At 36.9% G+C, this 23,640-nt stretch overlaps 1 protein-coding gene across 2 annotated transcripts in view; it reads left to right on the top strand.

Moving 5' to 3' along the window:
- LOC115214965 (COP9 signalosome complex subunit 2) overlaps nt 1-19,467 on the top strand; it is a 40,782-nt gene extending 21,315 nt beyond the window's left edge. Inside the window, exons 4-13 of one of the 2 annotated variants that reach the window (XM_036505299.1) lie at nt 2,286-2,411; nt 3,945-4,109; nt 5,474-5,578; nt 7,778-7,847; nt 8,586-8,685; nt 9,562-9,693; nt 11,065-11,162; nt 13,844-13,926; nt 16,783-16,841; nt 19,169-19,467. In XM_036505299.1, the coding sequence (XP_036361192.1) occupies nt 2,286-2,411; nt 3,945-4,109; nt 5,474-5,578; nt 7,778-7,847; nt 8,586-8,685; nt 9,562-9,693; nt 11,065-11,162; nt 13,844-13,926; nt 16,783-16,841; nt 19,169-19,313 (1,083 nt within the window). In that variant the 3' untranslated portion in view covers nt 19,314-19,467. Of the gene's footprint in view, nt 1-2,285; nt 2,412-3,941; nt 4,110-5,473; nt 5,579-7,777; nt 7,848-8,585; nt 8,686-9,561; nt 9,694-11,064; nt 11,163-13,843; nt 13,927-16,782; nt 16,842-19,168 lie in introns of both variants that reach the window. The other variant, XM_029784061.2, reaches the window with a different exon arrangement.
- The last annotated feature ends 4,173 nt before the right edge of the window (nt 19,468-23,640 follow it).

Raw genomic sequence — 23,640 nt, 5'->3', positions numbered from 1 at the left:
CTTTCACCCTTTCGGGGTCGATAAATTAAGTACCAGTTACGCACTGGGGTCGATGTAATCGACTTAATACCTATGTCTGTCCTTGTTTGTCCCCTCTGTGTTTAGCCCCTTGTGGGTAATAAAGAAATAGGTTGACTTTGGGGCCACATAATTACTTCAGATTCCCCCTGAACAGTTCTTCCTCTCTCTGTCTACACTTTAGGAGAATGTGGAACATGTAGAATGAAATCTTGACTAGAAACAAAATGAGAGGTGCACAGTGGAGTGTGAACACATGACCCATAAGTTGGTTGTTCATTTTCATAATTGTTTTGCCATTTCACTTCACCATTTAAACTGTAGTGGATTCTATCATTTAACTGACTTCTATTTCAAACACCATAGGAAAGAAATGTAAACTTTTGGGGGATGTGAAGGGGTCCATTCTGTCATGGTTAAAGCTTTTCATTCTACCTATATTTCTAATGCCATTTTGAATAAGGTATAATGTCACAACTTCCATTTCTTGTTCTTCATAGAAATTAGTGAAATTTATAAGGAAAGCATACATTCTTGTATATGTATTCAGTGTATATTCTTGCCTGAGGTACACTGGTCAAATCCTTGCAGGCTTAATCATTTGCATTGTTTTGGATTAACCATGTATTATTAGCTTTGAAATTTCACTGATGTAGCTGTATGTTTTTAAAATAACATTGTAAAATCAGTGTGAGAGGCCAGATCTGGCCAGTCGGAACTATACAGAGAGAATATTTTGGCTGGATATGTTCAGTTTAAATGCTCTCCAAAGGTAGTCCATTAATGGTCTCAGCAGTCAGCTGTGTGAACACATGTGGCTCTGCAACCCAATGCCAGAAGCACACAGGTGCCCACAGGTTGGACACTGGTAGTCTGTGATCAGGACTGAGGTTGATGTGGCCCAGTGACGTCTGTCTCTTGCGACTGTGAAGCGTTACCATCCATCCTCCTCAAAGGCAACTACAACAGTCTTGGTGATTGACTTCCAGTTTGTGGCTGCAGTCTTGAGTTTGCAAGGCTGGATTTCACACCACTTTAGGTTGCCCTTTAGGGTGTCCTTATACCTCAACTTGGATCTTCCTTGTTGCTTTGTGCCTTTTTTCATCTCATCGTACATCAGCTGTCTGGGGATGTAGTGGTTATTCATTCTGATGACATGGCTGGTCCAGTGTAACTGAGCTTTGAGCAGAAGTGCCTCGACTCTCATGGACTCTGCTCTGTCTAAAACTTCTTGATTGGAGATTCTGCCCTGCCAGTGGATGCCCATGATTGTGTGCAGTAATATAGTATAGAACTGTTCCAGCTGTTTGATGTTCTGGTGGTATGGAGTCCACATTTTACAACCATACAGCAGTGTCGAGAGAGCGACAGCTTTGGACATCTTGAGTTTCGTGGACAGCCGCACACCTAGAGTTAATAATTCTTGTTCCTTTTTTTTTTTCCTTCTTATCCAAAGGCAGTGTTAAATTAACAACCAGTTCTATAAATTAAGGTTCTTACCACAAATGATGTGAGGCAGAGACGAGCAATTGACCCTGCGATAGCTTCATGATTTATATCACATTAGTGATCCTGTTGTTTTTGTCGTTGAAGATCTTTAAACATACGAAGAATACCAAAACGGTCTTGAGCCGGTGTCACATCTAAAGCATCTGTGCTGGTGCCAAATATAAAGCTCCCATGCTGGTGCCACATATAATGCACCCATGCTGGTGCCACATATAATGCACCCATGCTGGTGCCACATATAAAGCACACATTCTGGTGCCATATATAAAGCACCCATGCCAGTGTTATGTAAAAGGTACTCAGTACATTCTGTAAAGTGGTTGGCATTAGGAAGGGCATTCAGCCATAGAAACCTTGCTGCAACAGACAATTGGAACCTGGCCAGCTCCTGTCAAACTGTCCAATCCATACCTACATGGAAAACAGATGATAAATGATGAGTTTTTTAAACATGTATATTTTCATATAGCATCTCTTTCACTGTATGTATCTTTAAACGTATATTTTCATGTGACACCTCCTCTTCTATTTTTTTAAACTTATATATCACCATGTGACATTAAACTTTTTCACTGTGTAGTGAATTAAGCATATATAATAAGATGGACCTTATTAACATGTCTGTTGTCTTGTTTTATGTCAGTGTCTCCAACCTGGTCCTTGTATGTGTGCTCTAATGATACCAATATTCTTTTAGTAATAATTCACTATTCTTGTGACAAACCTGTTTTCATGTTTCTCTTGATATATTCTGCCAGGAAAATTATGATGAAATGATGAAACGCTATAAACAACTGCTAACTTATATCAAGTCTGCAGTTACTCGCAACTATTCGGAGAAATCAATTAACTCCATTTTGGATTATATTTCTACATCTCAACAGGTAAAACATATATTTAAAAAAAGGAATTTTTTTTTATTTAATTATTTTGCTTTGTTATTTTGTTCTTTTTTACAAGGAAATCAATGTGTAGCTGTGTCCTCCCCAAAATAGCATAGAAATTGATAGAACCTGACTTTTAGGCCCTTATATTTTTAGCCTCTAAATATCTAACACTTTCATCATCATTATCATTGTTTAACGTCCGTTTTCCATGCTAGCATGGGTTGGACGGTTCAACTGGGGTCTGGGAAGCCAGGAGGCTGCACCAGGCTCCAGTCTGATCTGGCAGTGTTTCTACAGCTTGATGCCCTTCCTAACGCCAACCACTCCGTGAGTGTAGTGGGTGCTTTTTACGTGCTATATGCACAGAAGCTAGTCAAGGCGGCGCTGGCATTGCCCATGTTCGGATGGTGCTTATTACGTGCCACCAGCATGAGGATCACAACTACAATTTCCATTTGATGTTCATTTTGATGTTGATGTACTTGACTCAATAGGTCTCCTCAATCACAGCAGGTTGCCCTACGACCCAAGGTACTTTTGAATGGGCTGGGGCTGGTTATGTGAAACTCGTGTAGGATACAGCCATCAACTCACTTTATTTGCCAGGTCTTCACAGTCACAGCATATCTCCAGAAGTCTCGGTCTTTTGTCATTGCCTCTGTGAGGCTCAATGTTCGATGGTCATGCTTCACCACCTCAGCCCATGTCTTCCTGGATCTACCTCTACCCTAGATTCCTTCAACTGTTTGGGAGTGGCACTTCTTCAGACAGCTCTCCTCATCCATCCGTAGTACATGACCATACCAGCGCAAACGTCTCTCTTGCACTCTGCATCCAATGCTTCTTATGTCCAACATTTCTCTCAAGGCACTTACACTCTGTCGTGTGTGCACACTGATATTACACATCCAGCAGATCATGCTAGCTTCATTTCTTTTAAGCCTACGCATGTCCTCAGCAGTCACGGATAATAAAGGAAATGTTAACTAGATAATAAATGAAATGTTAAACTGAGTGAGGAAGAGGTAGTGCCCATAGCCTTAATAGGAGCTCCAATACTGATGAGAATAAATTATTGCATTTTGACAACTACATGATGAATGTGTTCTGAATAAATGTAGTCAGCAATCTGGTTTCAATACTTTGTTGGAACATTTCATTTACACTGCTGATGCATAAATACCACAATTTAACACTTTTTAAGAACATTTAAATTGTTGATTTTCACCTTGTCATATATTTCATATTTCAGTTCTAATTATATATATATCATCGTCATCATCATACATCCGCATTTTCATCTTGTCATATGTTGAGGGTAGTTGTTCTTCCTATTGCTTTTTAGCAATCTCTAATGACATAATGTACCTCTACTAAAACCAGGATACATATAGTAAGTATAAGTATGTGTATGACTGTACCAATGTATAGGTATGTATATTCATATATCTGTGTTTAAATACATGGTTATGGCTGCAGACTTTTATTTATATGACTTCTTGTTGATGTTTTGTCTTTCAATTTCAGATGGTATTGCTTCAGAATTTTTATGAAACTACTTTAGAAGCCCTAAAAGAAGCCAAAAATGAAAGACTATGGTTCAAAACCAACACCAAGCTTGGTAAACTTTATTTTGACAGAAACGAATATGGTAAATTGAAAGCCATTCTGAAAGAGCTTCATAATTCCTGCCAGGTTGGTACTTGGAAATATCAGTTTTAGTAAATGTATATGGTATAAAAATATACTTTTCTACTCGAGGCACAAGGTCTGAAATTTTGATGGAGGGGGCTAGTCAATTAGATCAACCCCAGTACACAACTGGTACTTAATGTATCAACCCTGAAAGGCACCGACCTCGGCAGAATTTGAACTCAGAATGTAAAGACAGACAAAATACCGCTAAGCATTTCGCCCGGCATGCTAACATTTCTGCCAGCTTGCTGCCTTATTGTATGAAAATATTGAACAACACATGGCCTAAAGCATTGGTTAAAATAAGTAATTTTTGTGTGTGAGAGAGAGAGAGAGAGTGTATGTGCATCAACATTGTTTTAATGTCCATTTTTCTATACTTGCATAGATCAGATGGAGTTCATTGAGGTAGATTTTCTACAGCCAGATGCTCTTTCCTGTTGCCTTCTTTCAGTTTCTGTTTACCAAATCTACTCACAAGGCTTTGGTAGGTTCAAGGTTGTAGTAGAAGATAGTGGCCCAAAGCAGCACACAGTGGGGCTGAACCTGAAACCGTATGTAGATAGAAAGGGCTGCTCCAGCATTCAGCTAATACTAATTTTCAGCTGTGTAGATTAAAGCAGTGTGAAATGAAGTGTCTTTTATTGCAGTATTTCTTTTGAAATACATTGCTTTTCTTTCAGTTGATTTCAAAAATAATGAAGAATTTTCTAAAATAATTTTGTCATTAAGTTGGTGTTTTGAGCTTATGCTCAACAGGAAATTTTGACTGAATGTTTTAATTTAGCACACTTCAAAACAGAATTAGTATCATAGAATCACGTGCTGCTGTTTCAGACAGGTTGATATTAAAAGGGTTAAAGTACATAATATGTAACCAGTTCAGTTCTAGAATTGAGCCCACAGTCTGATCACAGGATTAATGTTATATTGATGAGTATGTTGTATTGGGTTTTCATCTTTTCAGACCACTGGTCTTTGTAGTTATGATGCACTATCAATGTGTTAATCAATTTTGTATTTTATTATTATTTCTTTACTTTTCATTTTTCAATTCTTTGGAAAGAACCACATATCAGATTGTTGTATATCATAATGTGTTGCAATGATACCTTTTCTCTCTCTCTCTCTCTCTCTCTCTCTCTCTCTCTCTCTCTCTCTCTCTCTCTCTCTCTCACACACACTCTCTCTCTCATACTCTCTCTCTCTCTCTCTCACACACACACACACACTCTCTCTCTCTCTCACACACATACACACATTTAAATAGAGTGTGTTATGACCATTATTTTTTAAATGCCACATAATATGCTGTTGTCTGTTGAGTTAACATTTATATTTTATTCAATTCCATGAAATGTTAGACTAAAGAAGGTGAAGATGACCTCAAAAAAGGTACACAGCTTCTTGAAATATATGCTTTAGAAATCCAGATGCACACTGTACAAAAGAATGATAAGAAATTAAAGGTAAGCCTTTAACACAGCATCCGTGTTCAAAATATTAAATGTTTTCTTAACAAATCACCACATCATCATCATCATCATCGTTTAGCGTCCGTTTTCCATGCTAGCATGGGTTGGACGGTTCTACTGGGGTCTGTGAAGCCAGAAGGCTTCATCAGGCCCAGTCAAATCTGGCAGTGTTTCTACGGCTGGATGCCCTTCCTAACGCCAACCACTCCGTGAGTGTAGTGGGTGCTTTTTACGTGCCACCCGCACTGGTGCCAGACAGAGCTGGCAAACGGCCACGAACGGATGGTGCTTTTTATGTGCCACCGGCACGAGGGCCAGGCGAGGCTGGCAACGGACACGAAACAGGGCGGTGCTGGCAACGGTCGCGAAACGGAAAGTTCTCTTACATGCCACCGGCACTGGTAACACATCTGCAATTTCCATTGATCGATTTCCATTCTGATCGTCACTTGCCTCAACGGGTCTTCACAAGCAGAGTTTTGACATGCCACCGGCACTGGTAGTACATCCGCAATTTCCATTGATCGATTTCGATTCTGATCCTCACTTGCCTCATCACGTCTTCACAAGTAGAGTTTTGTGTCCCAAGAAGGGAAGGTATGCATACGTAGGCTGGCTCCATCCCATGTAGAAGGCCACGGGTTATGGACTCACTTGTCCTGCCGGGTCTTCTCGCGCACAGCACACTTCCAGAGGTCTTGGTCTCTAGTCATTTCCTCAGTGAGACCTAAAGTTCGAAGGTCGTGCTTCACTACCTCGTCCCAGGTTTTCCTGGGTCTGCCTCTTCCACAGGTTCCCTCAACCGCTAGGGTGTGGCACTTTTCACACAACTATCTTCATCCATTCTCGCCACATGACCATACCAGCGCAAACGTCTCTCTTGCACACCACAACTGATGCTTCTTAGGTCCAGCTTTTCTCTCAAGGTACTGCCGAGTGTGAGTACCGGCATTACACATCCATCGGAGCATACTGGCTTCATTTCTAGCGAGCTTACGCATATCCTCAGCAGTCACGGCCCATGTTTCACTGCCATGTAGCATGGCTGTTCGTACACACGCATCATACAGTCTGCCTTTCACTCTGTGCGAGAGGCCTTTTGTCACCAGCAGAGGTAAGAGCTCTCTGAACTTTGCCCAAGCTATTCTTACTCTAGCAGTTACACTTTCAGCACACCCGCCCCCGCTGCTGACTTGGTCACCTAGGTAACGGAAACTATCAACTATTTCTAGTTTTTCTCCCTGGAAAGTGACGGAAGTTGGTCTCAGAGCATTTTCAGTGTTTATTGTTCCTGAGCATCTGCCACATACAAAAACCATCTTCCTAGTTAGCCTTCCTTTGACATTGCTGCATCTCTTATGTGTCCATAGCTTACACTTGGTGCATCTTATAGAGTTTCTACCTACACCTTTTCTACAGATCGAGCAGGGCCATCTACCTGAAGGTGTTTGTGATTTGTCTACCTTCCTACTGATTATGACTTTGGTTTTAGCTAGATTGACTCTGAGGCCCTTCGATTCTAATCCTTGTTTCCACACCTGAAACTTCTCCTCCAGTTCTGATAGCGACTCAGCAATTAGAGCAAGGTCATCAGCATAGAGGAGCTCCCAAGGGCATCCTGTCTTGAATTCCTCCGTTATTGCCTGGAGGACTATGATAAATAGGAGGGGGCTGAGTACTGAGCCTTGGTGGACTCCTACCTCTACCCGGAATTCTTCACTGTACACATTTCCAACCCTCACCCTACTAGCGAACACATAAATACAAAAACTATGAAAGGCTGATGCAGGCCACATCATATTGCCTATACTATGAAACAAAAATACTCATGGAAACACTACTGGATATACAGGGAACACAGTTTGTCATTCCAGTTCCTGCTACTAAATATTCAATCAACCTTGATGCCTTAGACATATCTAGAACAACACAAAAAATTATAGGAAGATGTTAACTGACTAGTAACCTTGTTTAGTTACTCAGCATGTTAATCTAAGCTGCAATAGTTTTACAGTTTAAACTTGTTATTGATAATAAATATTATAAATTTAGCTATATTGTTAAAGTTATCTGTACAAAGAGATTTTAAAAAGTGTCCATACCAAATTATCAGTTTCTCTATTAATTCTCTATTTTCTTTAATTTCACAAAGTTTAGGCTGAATTTCACCTTTTTTTTTTCTCTTTTACTCAGAAACTATATGAACAATCATTGCACATAAAATCTGCTATACCACATCCTTTAATCATGGGAGTGATACGAGGTAAGGTAAACCATTTCACATCCTTTATCTCTGCATCTTCTTCAGCCAATCTAGAGAGTTTTTACAAAGTTGTTCATTATGTTTATTTTGACAGCCAATATCTCTGATCAATAAATTACCCAATTTAAATCAATTTCATTACACAAAAATTATTAAACAAGGAAGTCACATGACTTGAATTAAAGTCCTGTCAAAACTATTCTATCAACAAGATCAACACAAACCAATGAGTGTGTCTGCACATTGAGACTCAAGCTGCAAGAAATGACAGAAAAGCACTACTGTCTTAAAATAGTTTAATGCAGTCATGTAAACACTATAGCTGAAAGTTCAAAAGAGCTAATGGTCACAAGTATAATGTGTTTGATCAGAGGTGGCCTTTTGATAAAAAGATCAGTTATGACCTGTTTGAACATTTAGTACTGTATTGTAGCTAGCTTGTCCAGTTCAAATACAAGAGACTAAATGTTTTGCTCTGATTTTAGAATAAAAGCAACATGGCTACAACTAGAACTTGTTGATTCAGTAGTTAGCTTCAACTACTTCATTACTATAATTGATCTGATCAAGACACTGTAGTCAATCATCTATGACAATAGTTCAATATGCATTGATATAGACAAAATAGCTACAGCTGTTAGTCACTGGCTCACTACCAACAATGGTCTAGAATCAACTTTCTAGAACAATAGGTCACTGTGTATTGAACTACTTGTTAGTATTTTGTTTCTTTATTAGAATGTGGTGGCAAAATGCACTTGCGGGAAGGAGAATATGAAAAATCACACACAGACTTCTTTGAAGCATTTAAAAATTATGATGAATCTGGTAACCCCAGGTAAGGCTCTTTTTCATTTTTACACAGCAGTTGGGCCTAGGTAAGTTCCCAATCATTTTAAAGTTATAATACCACTCTGTGTTCAATCCCAACAGTTCCATTTACTTGTATAGTCCCAGTTAGATTGTTTTACTGATGATGTCCAATAAAACTGAAACATGTCCACAGTTGTCACCTAGTGCCAGATGCCACTCTATTACACAATGAGTTTTAGCCAAGTCAATTACTCGTATATCCCTACCTCTAAATTAAAGAACATGTATCTTCGATAGATGTCATTAATAAAAATACTGCACATTTATTTACTCATATTTCTTTTGACTCTGACTTCAAATCTTGCTAGGGTCGACTTTGCTTTACAGCTTTCCTGAGTCTATGAAATAAATACCAAACTTTAATTCCCCCCAAATGCCAGATGTTATACACCATCATGATTTTAAAGTCCACTTTTCTATGATTGCATGAGTTTGGAACTTATTGAAACAGTTTTCTATGACTCGGTACCCCTCTTGTCACCAATTCTCATCTGTTTCCAAGCAACATATTTTCTCATGGCCAGGCATGATTTCCATGGAAGGCTGGTAATAAACAACATTGCCAGTCAGACAGTGACCCAGTTCCACTCAAAAGGCTTTGATTGACCCAAGGTGCCAATCACACACAAGTAAGTTTCTTAACTGCACAATCATGCCTGTTGTTAAAAATGTTGCATTACTGCAGACTGGGCTTTTAGATTTACTTACACTATACTTTTACAAGAAGCTTTCATTCATGGCCCCCAAAATCCTCATTTGCCTGTTAAGTTAATAAAATAACTAGAGACAAATTTGTTTATATATATTCCAGTATATATTTTACTGTTTGTTCTGTTTCTAGACGCACTACATGCTTGAAATATCTTGTTTTGGCCAATATGCTGATGAAATCCGGAATTAACCCTTTTGACTCTCAGGAAACTAAACCTTACAAGAATGATTCTGAAATATTAGCTATGACTAATTTAGTTAGGTAAGTTATTTCTGTTTATATGTGTCTGTGACTGATATTGGTATGGTTTTATCTTACATACAGCTAACCTTGAATTATGTTCTTTAGCCCCAAACTAGCCTTAAATCAGCACACCTATGATGAAATGTGCTTTAGATGTGACTATCTCCTGTTTGTTTGGGTTTTTTTTTGTATTTCTGACAGGGTGTCAGGTGTAATTTAAGGGAGTTTTAACTGCTATTTCTAGCTTATAAAGTAACTGTTGAGAAGTTCTGTTGTTGATTTGGCCATTGAATAATTGTTTACAAATGTAATTTAATATTTTGCATAAAAGACTAAGCTATTTGCTACAGTGGTGTGTGTATACGGGATGTATGTTTATATATATATAGCATCAATGATATCTTAATCTATGTGTTTATGTTACTCTTCTCCAAGAGCTTTTTCAAATACCTTTGTCCTTTTATCATTTGAAAGATAGTAAGTTAGTCTTTCTACAACTTTCAGGAAACCATTGAATCGGTTCTTTAACTCTGGTTTTCAGAGTGTTAAGTGATAATGAATGCATCAGCTCTTGGATAGAAAATGCTAGTTTATCATACTTTCACTTTTCCCTCATCTAACTAGTGAGTAAACTGTTACACTTTGTAATTAGAATCACAAAAATACACCTGTACTAGACTTGAACTCAGAACCAATAAATGAAGTTGGTTCCAATAACATTTCCACTCAACAATTTTGATCTCTTCATGCATTACTGATAACAGCAATTGTTCCCTTCATCAGTGACTATTGCTAATGGTAATGTTAACTTCTCCAAGACCCCTATGAAACAATTTGCTTTTATACCCTGCTATATGACAGAGGTGAACTGAGTTACTGTAGGTGGTATAGTTGACAGAGGTGAGCTAGCTAAGGTAGACGGAAATGAAGTATACCACCTCACCTTCCTAAATTCATCTCTGTAAACACAGCAGTTTGTTTTGTTGGTACCATGGGTAGTATAGTTTACAAGGTAGAGCTATACCCAAGTTCACCTCTATCTATAAGCAGTGGCCACACTTTGTTTAGCAATTTACAGTTCTAATTTTCCTGCAGGAAAACTTATCTCTGATAGCCCAATTTCCTGTCCTAGCAGATATGTGTCTCTCAGTTGCTTAGTGCTACAGTCACTGAAGTTGCCCAATGTTATATGGAAAGAATTAACCAGCAAATTGCTTTTTCACTTTGTGAAATTATAAACTCCACAGAGGTTTTATACTAACCAACAGACATTACCAGATTCTTTTTTTTTTTTTTTTTTTTTTTTTTTTTTGAAGTATAAATATTAATTAAGCATTGTTGCCTGTTGTATTGAAATTCATTTAATCTTTGTTTTTTGGTGGTGTTTAGTGCTTATCAAAACAATGATATTGATGAATTTGAGAAAATTCTCCAAAGGAACAACAAAAATATCATGGAGGACCCATTTATTCGCGAACATATTGAAGGTAGGTGGCTGTTGATTCATTCATAAACCACAAAGGTCTCAAAGGAAATAACTGAAATTGCTATAAAGTTTTAACACTTTATTCTTTAAGGACTCTAACAATATAAATCAGTTGATTTATTCATAAAGTACAAAAGTCTCAAAGGAAATAACTATAAATATTTGGAAATCATAGTTAATGTTACCAATAAAAGTATTGACTGAAGACGTGTTTGCTGGAAATTTAAGTAACACCAGCTTAGTCTTGAATGCTGTTTTGACTGCTGATATTTTAAATGAAATACAAGTTACTGTTCCATCAAAGAAACAAAGTAACAGATTGAAAGATAAATATCTTATGTTCTTGAACAATGGTGAATTATTGGTAGAATTCCAAATTTCTTGCTGTTACGAGACTGTATTTTAACATTGAGGAAACCCTTAAATCATTTAGTGTTGTAGAAAATTTAACACCTTTCTTGTGCAGTGTAGTCTTAAAACCCTTAAATATACAACATTGACTGTCTACTACACAACTATAGAATATCCGTCTTGTGTGGGCTAGCTATTCACATGTCTCTTGATTGTCTTCAATGATATACACATATATAGAACTGGTTGTCTCAAAACCCTATAATAGTAATAACCCTTACCTGTTAGCCGACGTTGGTCGTTTCAGGAGAGATGTTGACAACAAAGATGAAAGAGATAGAAATATTTGATGACAGACCTCCTCCATCATATGGACACCAACAGATATAGACGATTTCATAATGACTCAGGATGTTGAGCCCCATGGAGGAGATGACAAAGGACAGAGATGATTGTTTATTTGGTGTGCTCAAGAAAACCCCTCCATCTAAGCAAAAATGTGACAATTATGTCTATGCCGCTGCATAAACCTATCCCCCTCCATAACTCATCTTCCCAACACCCACACCTCCATCACTCTTCTGACTATGACACTACTCACTCAGCTGCTATAATTACGAGAGGCGAATTAGATATATTTCATCCCATAGTGCTCATCTTCTTAGAGCCACTTCTTTTTTCTCAGTATCATCCTGTACACTCCTCATTTTGCTAAAGCAGCATTCTTTTCTCCTCATTACCTATTTGTCTCTCATCATTTCCATCCTCACGTACTTCTGACTTTGTCTCTGGTGCTGAGCCACCTATTTACCTCCCTAACCCACACCTTCTTTTCCTTCACTTTCCCCTCCAACAGATATTAATGGTTGGCTTTGCTTCCACCCATATTCACCACTCACTGCATTGCCCTCTGTCCAGCAGCTACTTGTTTCTCACACTCTTACAAACTTACTTATCCACCTTTACCATGTCTTTTATATTTCCTTTTTGTAATTTGTGAGTATGCCCTGACACCACCATCCTCCTTTTCTTCCAACTTGGGCAACCATATGTCTCCCCCTGCAGCAAGATGCCTGTTTTTGTCCTCCTTTCATACTTTAGCATGAACTCCAGTAAAATCAACCATAAACTGTACCAGTTCTACCTTTTACTCCTCTACTGTATGGTCTAGAATGGACATTAAACTATATACTTACATATCCCTAGTCACAAATCACTTCTAAATATTCAGTCAGTCAACAGTGGAGCTTCGTAGCATGCTGCTTTATTTAAAACATTAAGATTTGTACATGTGTATATATATACACACACATGCACTCAGACCTGTATATTTACACAAACACACACACACACATATTTGATATGTATGTATATTCACACACATACATATATATATATATATATATATATAATACAAATAAGAAAATGAAGAAACAAAATTAGTTTGTTCATCAACTTTCGGATATTAGAATGTTGGATTATTTATTCATTTAACAAAATGAGAACATCAATAGCATACATATATATCTTATAATTCAACACATATAAGATATAAGATAAGAATACAAATTATAAATTATAAAAGTCATAATATACATTAATGAAATCGTTAAAATTGATGAACAAACTAATTTTGTTTCTCCATTTTCTTATTTGTATTATAAATTTACAGTAAAAATATTTCTTTACCTTCACCCATTTAATGCATTAAATGAGTTAATTGCATTGCAATTAAAAATATTTATGTATTAAGAATCTGGGTGCTGCATCAACAGTATATTCGATAAATGCTATCCCATAGTGGGTTACACCCATAACCCCTATCTTACTTTGTACTATCATCATCATCATCATCATCATCGTTTAACGTCCGCTTTCCATGCTAGCATGGGTTGGACAGTTCAACTGGGGTCTGGCAAGCTCGAAGCTGCACCAGGCCAGTCAGATCTGGCAGTGTTTCTACAGCTGGATGCCCTTCCTAACGCCAACCACTCCGAGAGTGTAGTGGGTGATTTTATGTGCCACCGACACAGGTGCCAGACGAGGCTGGCAGACGGCCACGCTCGGATGGTGTTTTCTTGTGCCACCGACACAGGTGCCAGACGAGGCTGGCGAACGGCCACGCTCGGATGTTGTTTGTTACGTGCCCACAGCACGGAGGCCAGTCGATGCGGTACTGGCTACGGTCACGTTCGGATACAAAGGATACAAATTCCATTGATGTTCATCTATTTTTATTTGGTTTGATTTGATTTGATTTTGATTTTTACTATACACACACATACATATGTATGTATGCACTTTTATATATTTTTTTCTTTTTGTTTCCAGATTTATTAAGAAATATCCGTACCCAAGTATTGATTAAGCTCATCAAACCATATACTCGGATACACATCCCTTTCATATCAAAGGTGAGCTTAGTGCTTTCATTATCTCCACTAAAATGTTTCCTGGAAACTTTTTTCACTTACAAATTTAAATATTTAGATATTGCCATTATCACCATTGTCATTAACACTCAGTTTTAAGTGAATTTGGTAAACTATTTCATCATCATCATCATCATTTAGCGTCCGTTTTCCATGCTAATAATCAGATATCAATAAATTCAAACAGAATTAACATCTAAGGTAATTCTTTATGTATGACAAAGTTATCGTTCTTGTGATATATATATACATTTTAAAGTCTATGAGAATTATTTAATACAGTTTTGAAGTTTAAAAGTGATTTTTAAAAAAAATATTATTTAAAAAACAAAATGTTATGGAATCTGATATTGGGATGTTACTAACCTCTTTTGGGAAGAAGTTTTTTTCTGGTGTGTGAGTGCTTTCGTTTAGACACACACACACATAAACACACAGGTGGAGACATCACTGCGTGCTTAAGCAGCTTGCTTCCCAAACTTGTGATCCTGGGTTCAGTCCTACTGGACAGCATCTTAGACAAGTGTTTTCCCCTCAAAAGACTTGTGAGTGGATTTGTAGACAGAAACTGAAAGAAGCTCATCTGTTTGTGAGTGTGCCCATGCCTAGGTATCTCACGATGGTTGTCAACAAACATCACCATCATATAAAGTTGTTCATTTCCAGTTTTCTATGAGAAACATATCTAGTTATGGAAAACAGGTGAGAGTTGGCTACAGTAAGAGTACCCAGATGTGATGTTACATATATATATATATATATTTATATACCAGAGTAAGCACATAAATGAAACAAGATGAAAAAAAGAGTACTCAAATACCAGAGGTAGTGTAATATGCTTTATTTAAAAGTAGCAGAAATATAACAAAAGCTGTTACTAGGAAATATAAGGACACAGGAAATGTGTCCCCTTTGCAAATATAAGGACACAGGAAATGTGTCAAAGCCGACAGGAAGCGTCGATGCTTCCTAGGGTTAAATAGCGGTGGTGTAATTCCCTTTACAGGAATTGTGTTGAGAGTATACAACCACTATATCGCCCCACCACCGCTCATGTCTCTCTGAGACATTTAGAAATTCAATATTTCTAATTTTGGTAACCAGTGAATAAATTTCACTGAAAATATTATATATTTGCAAAGCGGTCACAGCCATCTCAGCTAGCAGGACTTGCTACCCTGGACTGATGACGGGCAAGACCCAGAAACATGTCTCCAGGTGCTAATCCTAGCTGGTGGGGGTGCTTGCCTCCCCTTTGCAAATATAAGGACACAGGAAATGTGTCAAAGCCGACAGGAAGCGTCGATGCTTCCTAGGGCTAAATAGCGGTGGTGTGATTCCCTTTACGGGACTGTCACATTGTGTTGACAGTATACAACCACTATATTGCCCCACCACCGCTCATGTCTCTCTGAGACATTTAGAAATTCAATATTTCTAATTTTGTATAAATATATTTATATGTATATGTATACATGTGTATATATATATATTTGTATGTATGTTTATATATATGTGTGTGTATATTTATATATAGTAGATACATGTATATATATATATATACATAGCATGGAAAGCGGACGCTAAACGATGATGATGATGATGATGATGTATCTACTATATATTCTGTCTTTCATAATCCCAAACTTGAATAGTCATCGAATTAAGTTTAATTAGCTGGGAACCACCTTTAACCCTTACACATAAATAGTCACCCCACAAACCCATCCGCCCTCCAAATTCCATAATAATTTACTTGCAACTACATAGGGCCCCTTCTAGCACTAAGAACTTCGTAAACTCTAGTAATAATATAAGTCTTAGCCATAATACAATTTTAAACCACCCTTCCTAGTCCAATATTCGTATGAGTTAGCTCCCTTTTCACCTTAATTTAGAGTTACACCCCTTAATTTACACCGCTGGTGACTATAAACAAATTTAATAAAATGCGTTTAATCGATCTCCGAAACCCGCATCTAAATAATATTCACCCCACTCTAATTGCCCGACGAAACTAACAAGTCTATTGCAATGAAACCTCTCCCCAACGAAATTTCCAGTGCAAGAACAAAATTTAATGTAAGACTTACTATCTTTCCTTCTATTACCATCACATATGTACCAATTATTTTCACATTCTGAAATTGAAACTATCGTAACTGCTACCTTCATCTTTGCTTCCTTCTTCTTTGTTTACTAATTAAATTAAAGGCATACCAGCGAAAACAACGAGTCTCCTCTTGTTTTTACATCCATTTTCTTCTCCTATATATATATATATTTATATATATATATATATATGTTTATATATATATATAAATATATATGTATATGTATGTATATATGTATTTATATATATTTACATATGTATATATTTATATATATATTTTTTTATATACTTTTGTTTTAAAGTGAAAGATGTATGTACGTGTCTATGAAATGGATGTGTGTGTGTGGGAGAGAAAGCAGGAGAGAGAGTGAGTGAAGGGTTGTGTTGTCATGTATACGTACATACGTCAATGCATATGTGTACATCTTTTTTGTTGCCTTAGAAACAAGTTTGTATTGCCTTGTAATAATTGTGCATTATTTTGAAAAGGTAGTATGGCAGAACTAGTTGAAACTATATGTAACACCTTGCAGTATATACTTCTATACTTTTGCATTCTGTATTTTTCAAATCTTGTAGTGTTTTGTCTTTCATTCTACCCAGAGTTGATGATAAAGTATCATCAATATATTCCATTGAGTATTCTACAATTTGTCCCCTACTAATATGTGCTCTTGTAAAAAACTTAGAAATCTTTAATTCTCTATTTTATTTTATATTTTCAGGAACTGAATATCATGCCACAAGAAGTTGAAAGTTTATTGGTGTCTTGTATTCTGGATCAGTAAGTTTCTATTATTTGTAGACATTCTTGATCTTATTTCAGTAAACCCTTGAACAAATAGATCCTATGATTGAAGCAGCATATTGACTGGAGCGTCAAATCACTGGATCTTTGGTCCCAAAGTAATAAACCAGAGTTGTAAACAGGTTATCCACCACACAATGCACTGATTACAGAGCTTTTATACAGTTATTCAACATCATCATCATTTAGCATCCGCTTTCCATGCTAGCATGGGTTGGACGGTTCAACTGGGGTTTGGGAAGCCAGAAGGCTGCACCAGGCCCAATCTGATCTGGCAGTGTCTCTGGCTGGATGCCCTTCCTAACGCCAACCACTCCGTGAGTGTAGTGGGTGCTTTTTACGTGTCAGATGAGGCTGGCAAACAGCTATGATCGGATGGTTAAAAAATAATTGTCAAATCTCCATTATATCACACCCTACTGTCTAAAAATGGAGTAACAGCTCATTAGAAAATGTGCTGCTAGGTATGCTGTCAGAAATAGAGTAAAATAGGTTTTTATATGAGCTTGGGCTAAATGTATTTCAGTCTCTATTGATACCTCTATTTCTACTTTGATGGTGAGTAACCATATCTCTGCACTGGTAAATGATAATTTTATTCCTTAGCTCTTTATTCTGTTGTTTCCAGATACAATATTTATTTGCTTACTATGCTGTATTTAAATCTTAACCTTGACTATCCTTCAGAGAAATAATATGTTATACCCTAATGTCTTTAAAATCAAGGATAACTTCAATTTTCTGTGACATCGCCATTTTAACAACAATAGCGACAACTGACTCATGAGAAGAACAGTTCTTTACATTTTAAGGCATAATTATAAACAAACATAAAGGATATTGTATTTGGGTGGGGACGCATTACTTTGTGTTAAACTTCTGTATGGGATTTTTTTTTTTTTTAGCCAAAATTAATTTTTGGGGTTTGGCATTGTATAAGGGTACATGACATGATTTGTGTCCACTCATAACCTTCATTAAGTCAGTAGCTGACTTACCATATATTATTGCAGATAGGTCACACTTTTTTTCCAGAAATGTTGACAAAAATCAGGGGTGCAACATAACCAGCCCAAATATTCTACCTATTTTATGATCAAACTGTCAAGATCCAGCCTCTTACACCTACCCTATAATGTCATTTTAAAAATATACAATCATATCATTAAAATCTCAAACATATGAAATTATACAGGATTAATTCAAAACAGTGTGAATAAATAAGCATTTTATTTGACATAGTAATCTGAATGCGAAAGGGTTTATGTTTGAATTTCTATGTTAGCATTCCTTAGACAGGAGGAAATTGAAGCAGGATTATTGAGGCCACATGCTCTTGTTGCCAACCTTTTACCTGGTCTACAAGTAAGGTTTCACTTCAGAGGAATTCAAAAGCACAAGGCTAGTGATTTGTTGACAGAGAATATCAATAAATGTCACTGTAGTTTTTGTTTTGTAAACATTCGCACACTCACAATGCACACAAAACTTCTTTAAGTTTCCTTTATCAAATTCATTCACAAAACATTGGTTGGCCCAGTGCTATAGTAGATGTTGCCCCATGGGATTGAACTTGAAGCCATGTTTGAGAAGCGAACTTCTTAACCACACAGCCATAACTGAGAAAGTTAATAACAAAGATCATTTCTTTCAAAATCTTGATTTCTAGTTTTTTGAGAGGATATATTTTGAAATAAACCCCTGTATATCACTGATACTAGTTTTATTTATAGAAGTGTAATATACATTACTGTCAGACCTATTTAAATTTAATATTCACATGTACTATGACAACACTGAAGTCATGTTTCTGATAATCGTTTCTTATTGTAATAATAATTCTAATTGTGGCACAAGGTCAGCAATTTTGAGGAGAGGGTCAAATCAATTACATCAATTTCAGTACTTGACTGCTACTTTATTTTATTGACTTCTGAAAGGAGGAAACGTAAAGTTGAACTCAGCAGTATTTAAATTCATAACATTTTGAAGAAATGTTGCTAAGCATTTTGTGCAACATGTCAGTGATTCACTGCTTTAATAATAATAATAAATTAAATTAAATTCTGACTCAAGACTAGCAATTTCAATGGAGGGTTAAGTCGATTACATCAACCCAGTATTCAGCTGGGTACTTACTTCATCAACCCCAAAAGGATGAAAGGCAAAGTCAACCTCAGTAGAATTTGAACTCAGAATATTAAGTTGGATGAAATGCTAATGATTCTGCTGCTTTTGTATCAAATTTGGTCTGAATGAAATTTTCACTTTTTTTCTTCCCTTTTTTCTTACCATTTCCACAGTACCATAAATGGCCGAATTGACCAGGTGAACAAAGTATTGGAACTGGTAAGAGAGACCACTGGTATAGCACAGTACAATGCCCTCGATAAATGGACGTCACAGCTGCACTCATTACACCAAACAGTCATTAACAAGATGGCCTGAATTAGAATAACACAAGGGGTTCTTTTTGTTTGGTTTTGTTTTTACTTTTTTTTTTCCTCTCCAGTTTTTCATTTTGTTCAGATATTAAAAGAAATCTAAAACAAATTCGTACCTGTAATTTACCTTGCTACAATAAAACTGTTTTCTTTTAAAATGTGTTTTTATGATCTTTGGTTTGCTGTTGAAGACTTTCTGTAGTTTCTAACCCCCCATCTGTCCCTTTGCATTGAGGAACTGATGTGGTTAGAAATTCATTTAGTAATGGGTTTTTTTTTTTGTGTGTTTTTTTTCAGCTGGTTGCAACACCAAAGATAATGACTACTCATCTAGATTCTTTCAATAGACCAAAGTATACACATAATATTGATAACATGAGGATCAATGCTAGGGTGTTTGACCACAAAACCATAGCAACATATTAAGAATGGATTGATTGCTAAACCACCATAAATGGGACACCAACTGTGCCAGAAGTTAATATGACTGGTAGATATTGGAGCCATATAGGATAGCTTCAAGATGGTACTTCGTGAATATGGGTGCTCTGTTTTTCTTAACTGTAGAATGGTAATCAAATGTTACTTGGATTGACTGAATAGATATCACATGTAGCTACATTGACATTATTATGAGCTCTTGATTAGACAGTATTAAATGTAGCTACATTAATATTGTTTTGGTCACTTGATCACAGTACTACATGTAGCTTCTTTAAATGGCTATATTATGGTCACTTGACTAGAGTATCAGATGCAGCTACATTAAATGACATTGTTATGGTCAGTTGACCAGACTGTATTGTAGCTATATGTGCCTTATTACAGTGAGGGTTGTAAAGATGATTTCAGATATACCACAAATAGCGATGTAAAGTTAACATTTATTTGTGCCCTATTGTGTGATGCTAGCATTTTTCTTGCAGTAATTGGTCTCTACAATTATGATAGGATGGGCTCCCACTGGGATTGTATAAAACTCACCATATCAGTCATACTTCTACCTGTGACTGAAAATGATTTTTAGTCTTGTAACTAATGGAATGTCTATAAGTTTGAATTAAAACACATTACTCTGCCTTAAGTATTGAGTTCTTACTTTGTAAAGTTAATTTTCACCTGATTGTATGAAAATATACTTTCACAACTATATATACATATATATATATATATATATATATATATATATATATATATATAGAAATGGCAGTCAAAGACTGTTTAATTCCATTTTCTACAAGTGGAGGCTCCATATACGACACAACCCTGCGATTCACACACGCAAAATCGGAGTAGTAAATAAACGAAAACAATCTCTTACTGTTAATGGTGAACATGTTTCTAGATCGTAGGCTAGAAATTGCCTAAATTCTTTCGTCAGCACCATATTCGATAGATTTATCAAATGCCACCAGCCTCCACCTCTGACCAGGCGTCATCAGATAGTGGGGGGAAGTGTGCATAGGTTAAAACTAAGCAAGCAACTGGGACCGTAAATTTTCCCTCCAAAATTCTGCTATGCGCGCCACTGGGATAATCGCAATGGAGTAAGAAATCCAATTGGTAATATAATAAAATGGGTAAATAATTTTTTTCGTGGTTTTTTAGACAACCAACAATTATTTACCGGTAAATTTCGGTATGTAAATATGACTTTTAGCGTCTGGAACTTCTGTAGAGTTCAGTATATATAGTAGTAATTATGGAATTAAACAGTCTTTGACTGCCATTTCTAATTCTTTCGGTATGCAGCAGAGCAACCTGTTGCCTGCCCTCCGCTGACGGAGTGGCATCATCTCTCTCTTTCAATTTCTCATTATAATGTATGGAGACACTATGTTGTCAACATGTTACAACTTCACTAACTTCACCGATATATGACTAAACATGGGTTTCATTTCATTTTTTACACACTTTGCTGTCAATTATATAGATAATTCTAAACATGGTCTGTAAAGATAACTTTTTAATACAATATTTAATGTATATTTTCATACGTTTCACGATGTAAAAATAACTTCCTTTGGCACACACAAACTCTCTCTCTCTCTCTCTCTCTCTCTCTTTCTCTGTAAAACTTCTGTACGAATTATGTTATTTCTTCCTGTGTGCGCGCACAAAATTACAGCTCAAATCCAATTGAAACTACCTTTTTCTATTCTGTAATTCGTGTTTGTGCCGATCGTATTTAAAAACCTGATTTTCGATATAAACTTAAAAGGAAGTTCTCCCAAAAATCCTGTCCTTCACCTGTTGTTTCAAGCATCTCTGAAGTGACATTTGCGCCGCACACTCTTATTTTTTCTTAAATTACTTCTGATTCCTATGCTTTCGATAGAGGAGATTAGAATTACACCTAAAAAACACGTTCTCAATATTTTAATTTTCTCCCTCCCCACCACAATTGTTTCATCCTTTACTCTTTTCGAAATTTTTTTTCTTGGTAATCCACGGAGAGAACAACAAAGAGTACGAATCTTTAAAACTTTTCTTTCTTTTTTCTTAAAGAAACATTAAATCTCCTTCTCCAACATCTACCCATCATCTCACCACTTTCTAAAATCTACAAACTCCCTATGTTTCACTTCTAGCTTTTGGGAAAGCTGAGAAGTTTCCTCAGAAATAATGTTGTTTCTAGCATGTCAGGTTTTCTGGTGGTGGGCTGATAGTTTTTACGTCTGCTATTTCAGTACAATTCTACGAATGTGTGAAACATCAGATGACAGTGAAACAGTGAAACATTGGGAGTTTGTACTCAATTCTGTTCATAAGAAAGTGAGTGTGTGTGTGTGTGTGTGTGTGTATGCATGCATGTATATGGGTCTGTCTACATAGATCCCTGTGTTGTTTATGCCCTGAGCTAAAAGAAATAATTCAGTTTGGCCAGTTGCATGTATTTAAGCAACATAGATAAGTAGAGTTACACCAAATATCATACATCATTTCTTGATTTATAAAAAAGATTACGAGGGTCGGCAGAATAGGTTGTAAAATGACCAGAATCCTATCATGGAATGTAATCAAATGAGATTTATTTTTCAACACTATCCGCCTAACGATCGGCACTCTTCTTTCGTCATAGTTGCAGAGCTTGGGTCCAATTGGTGAAAATGCTTTCATCCTGTTGTTTAAAAAAATCAACAACAGATATAACGTCAACCTCACTGCAATACTGGCTTCCAGCCAAGTGTTTTATCATGCTGGGTAACAGACGATATCAGATGGGGCCAAATCAAGAGAATAGGGAGGCTGGTCAACCAGTTCAAAGCCAGTCACGTACTGCGGCCACCTGTGTTCTGGAGCATTGTCCTGATGAAACATACCCCCTTTCGTCAGTTTTCCTGGGCATTTGGTGTTGATAACCTTTTATAACTGACTCAGTAAGTCGCCAAAGTATTCTCCATTGATGGTGTGGCCCTTTTGAAGATAGACAATAAACACAATGCCTTTTGCATCTCCAAACACTGAGGTCATCATCTTTGAGATGAAACCACCTTGATTTTCTTTGGAGCAGGTGAGGAGAGGTGTTTTCACTGTATGGATTTTCTTCTCGTCCCCGGTTCAAAGTGATGAACCCAACACTCATCCTGGGTTAAGAAACGTTCGAGGGAACCAGCTGAATCTGCCTGAAACAATGTCAGATTTTCTTGTAATGTGATCAGTCAGGTGCGCTTCTGATTAGGTCTCAGAAGACGTGACAATCATCGAGCAGAAATCTTCATCATACCATATTTATTGTGCAGAATATTCTCAACTTGCTTACGAGATATACTAATAGTCGAGCTGGCAGAAACGTTAGCACACCGGGCGAAATGTTTAGCGGTATTGCGTCTGTCGTTGCGTTCTGAGTTCAAATTTCGCCCAGGTCGACTTTGCCTTTCATCCTTTCGGAGTCGATAAATTAAGTACCAGTTACGCACTGGGGTCGATGTAATTGACTTAATCCGTTTGTCTGTCCTTGTTTGTCCCCTCTATGTTTAGCCCCTTGTGGGCAATAAAGAAACAGATATATAGTCAATCGCCCGTCATCCATCAACATGTGGTGAATACGATCGATGTTTTCTCGGTGGTGGCAGTATGAAGACATCCAGACGTTGAGTCATCTTCAAGAAGCTCCCTTCTCCTCATAAATTCAGCTACCCACTTTTGCACTGTTGATAAAGCTGAAGTGTCATCCTCTTATGGAGCAACCATGTCAGTATTAATGTACTAGGGGCTAAACCGTTTTTCTGCAGGTACTTAATAATACCACGATGCCAAAGTTTGTCGATTTTCAAGACTTCTAAGACTGGTTCAAGGGTAGGAGGAAAGTCCCCTCAAGACAGGAACCC

This window comes from Octopus sinensis, linkage group LG8, assembly GCF_006345805.1.
Source record: "Octopus sinensis linkage group LG8, ASM634580v1, whole genome shotgun sequence".
NCBI classification, from domain to species: domain Eukaryota; kingdom Metazoa; phylum Mollusca; class Cephalopoda; order Octopoda; family Octopodidae; genus Octopus; species Octopus sinensis.
This window is presented reverse-complemented; position numbering and strand designations above follow the sequence as displayed.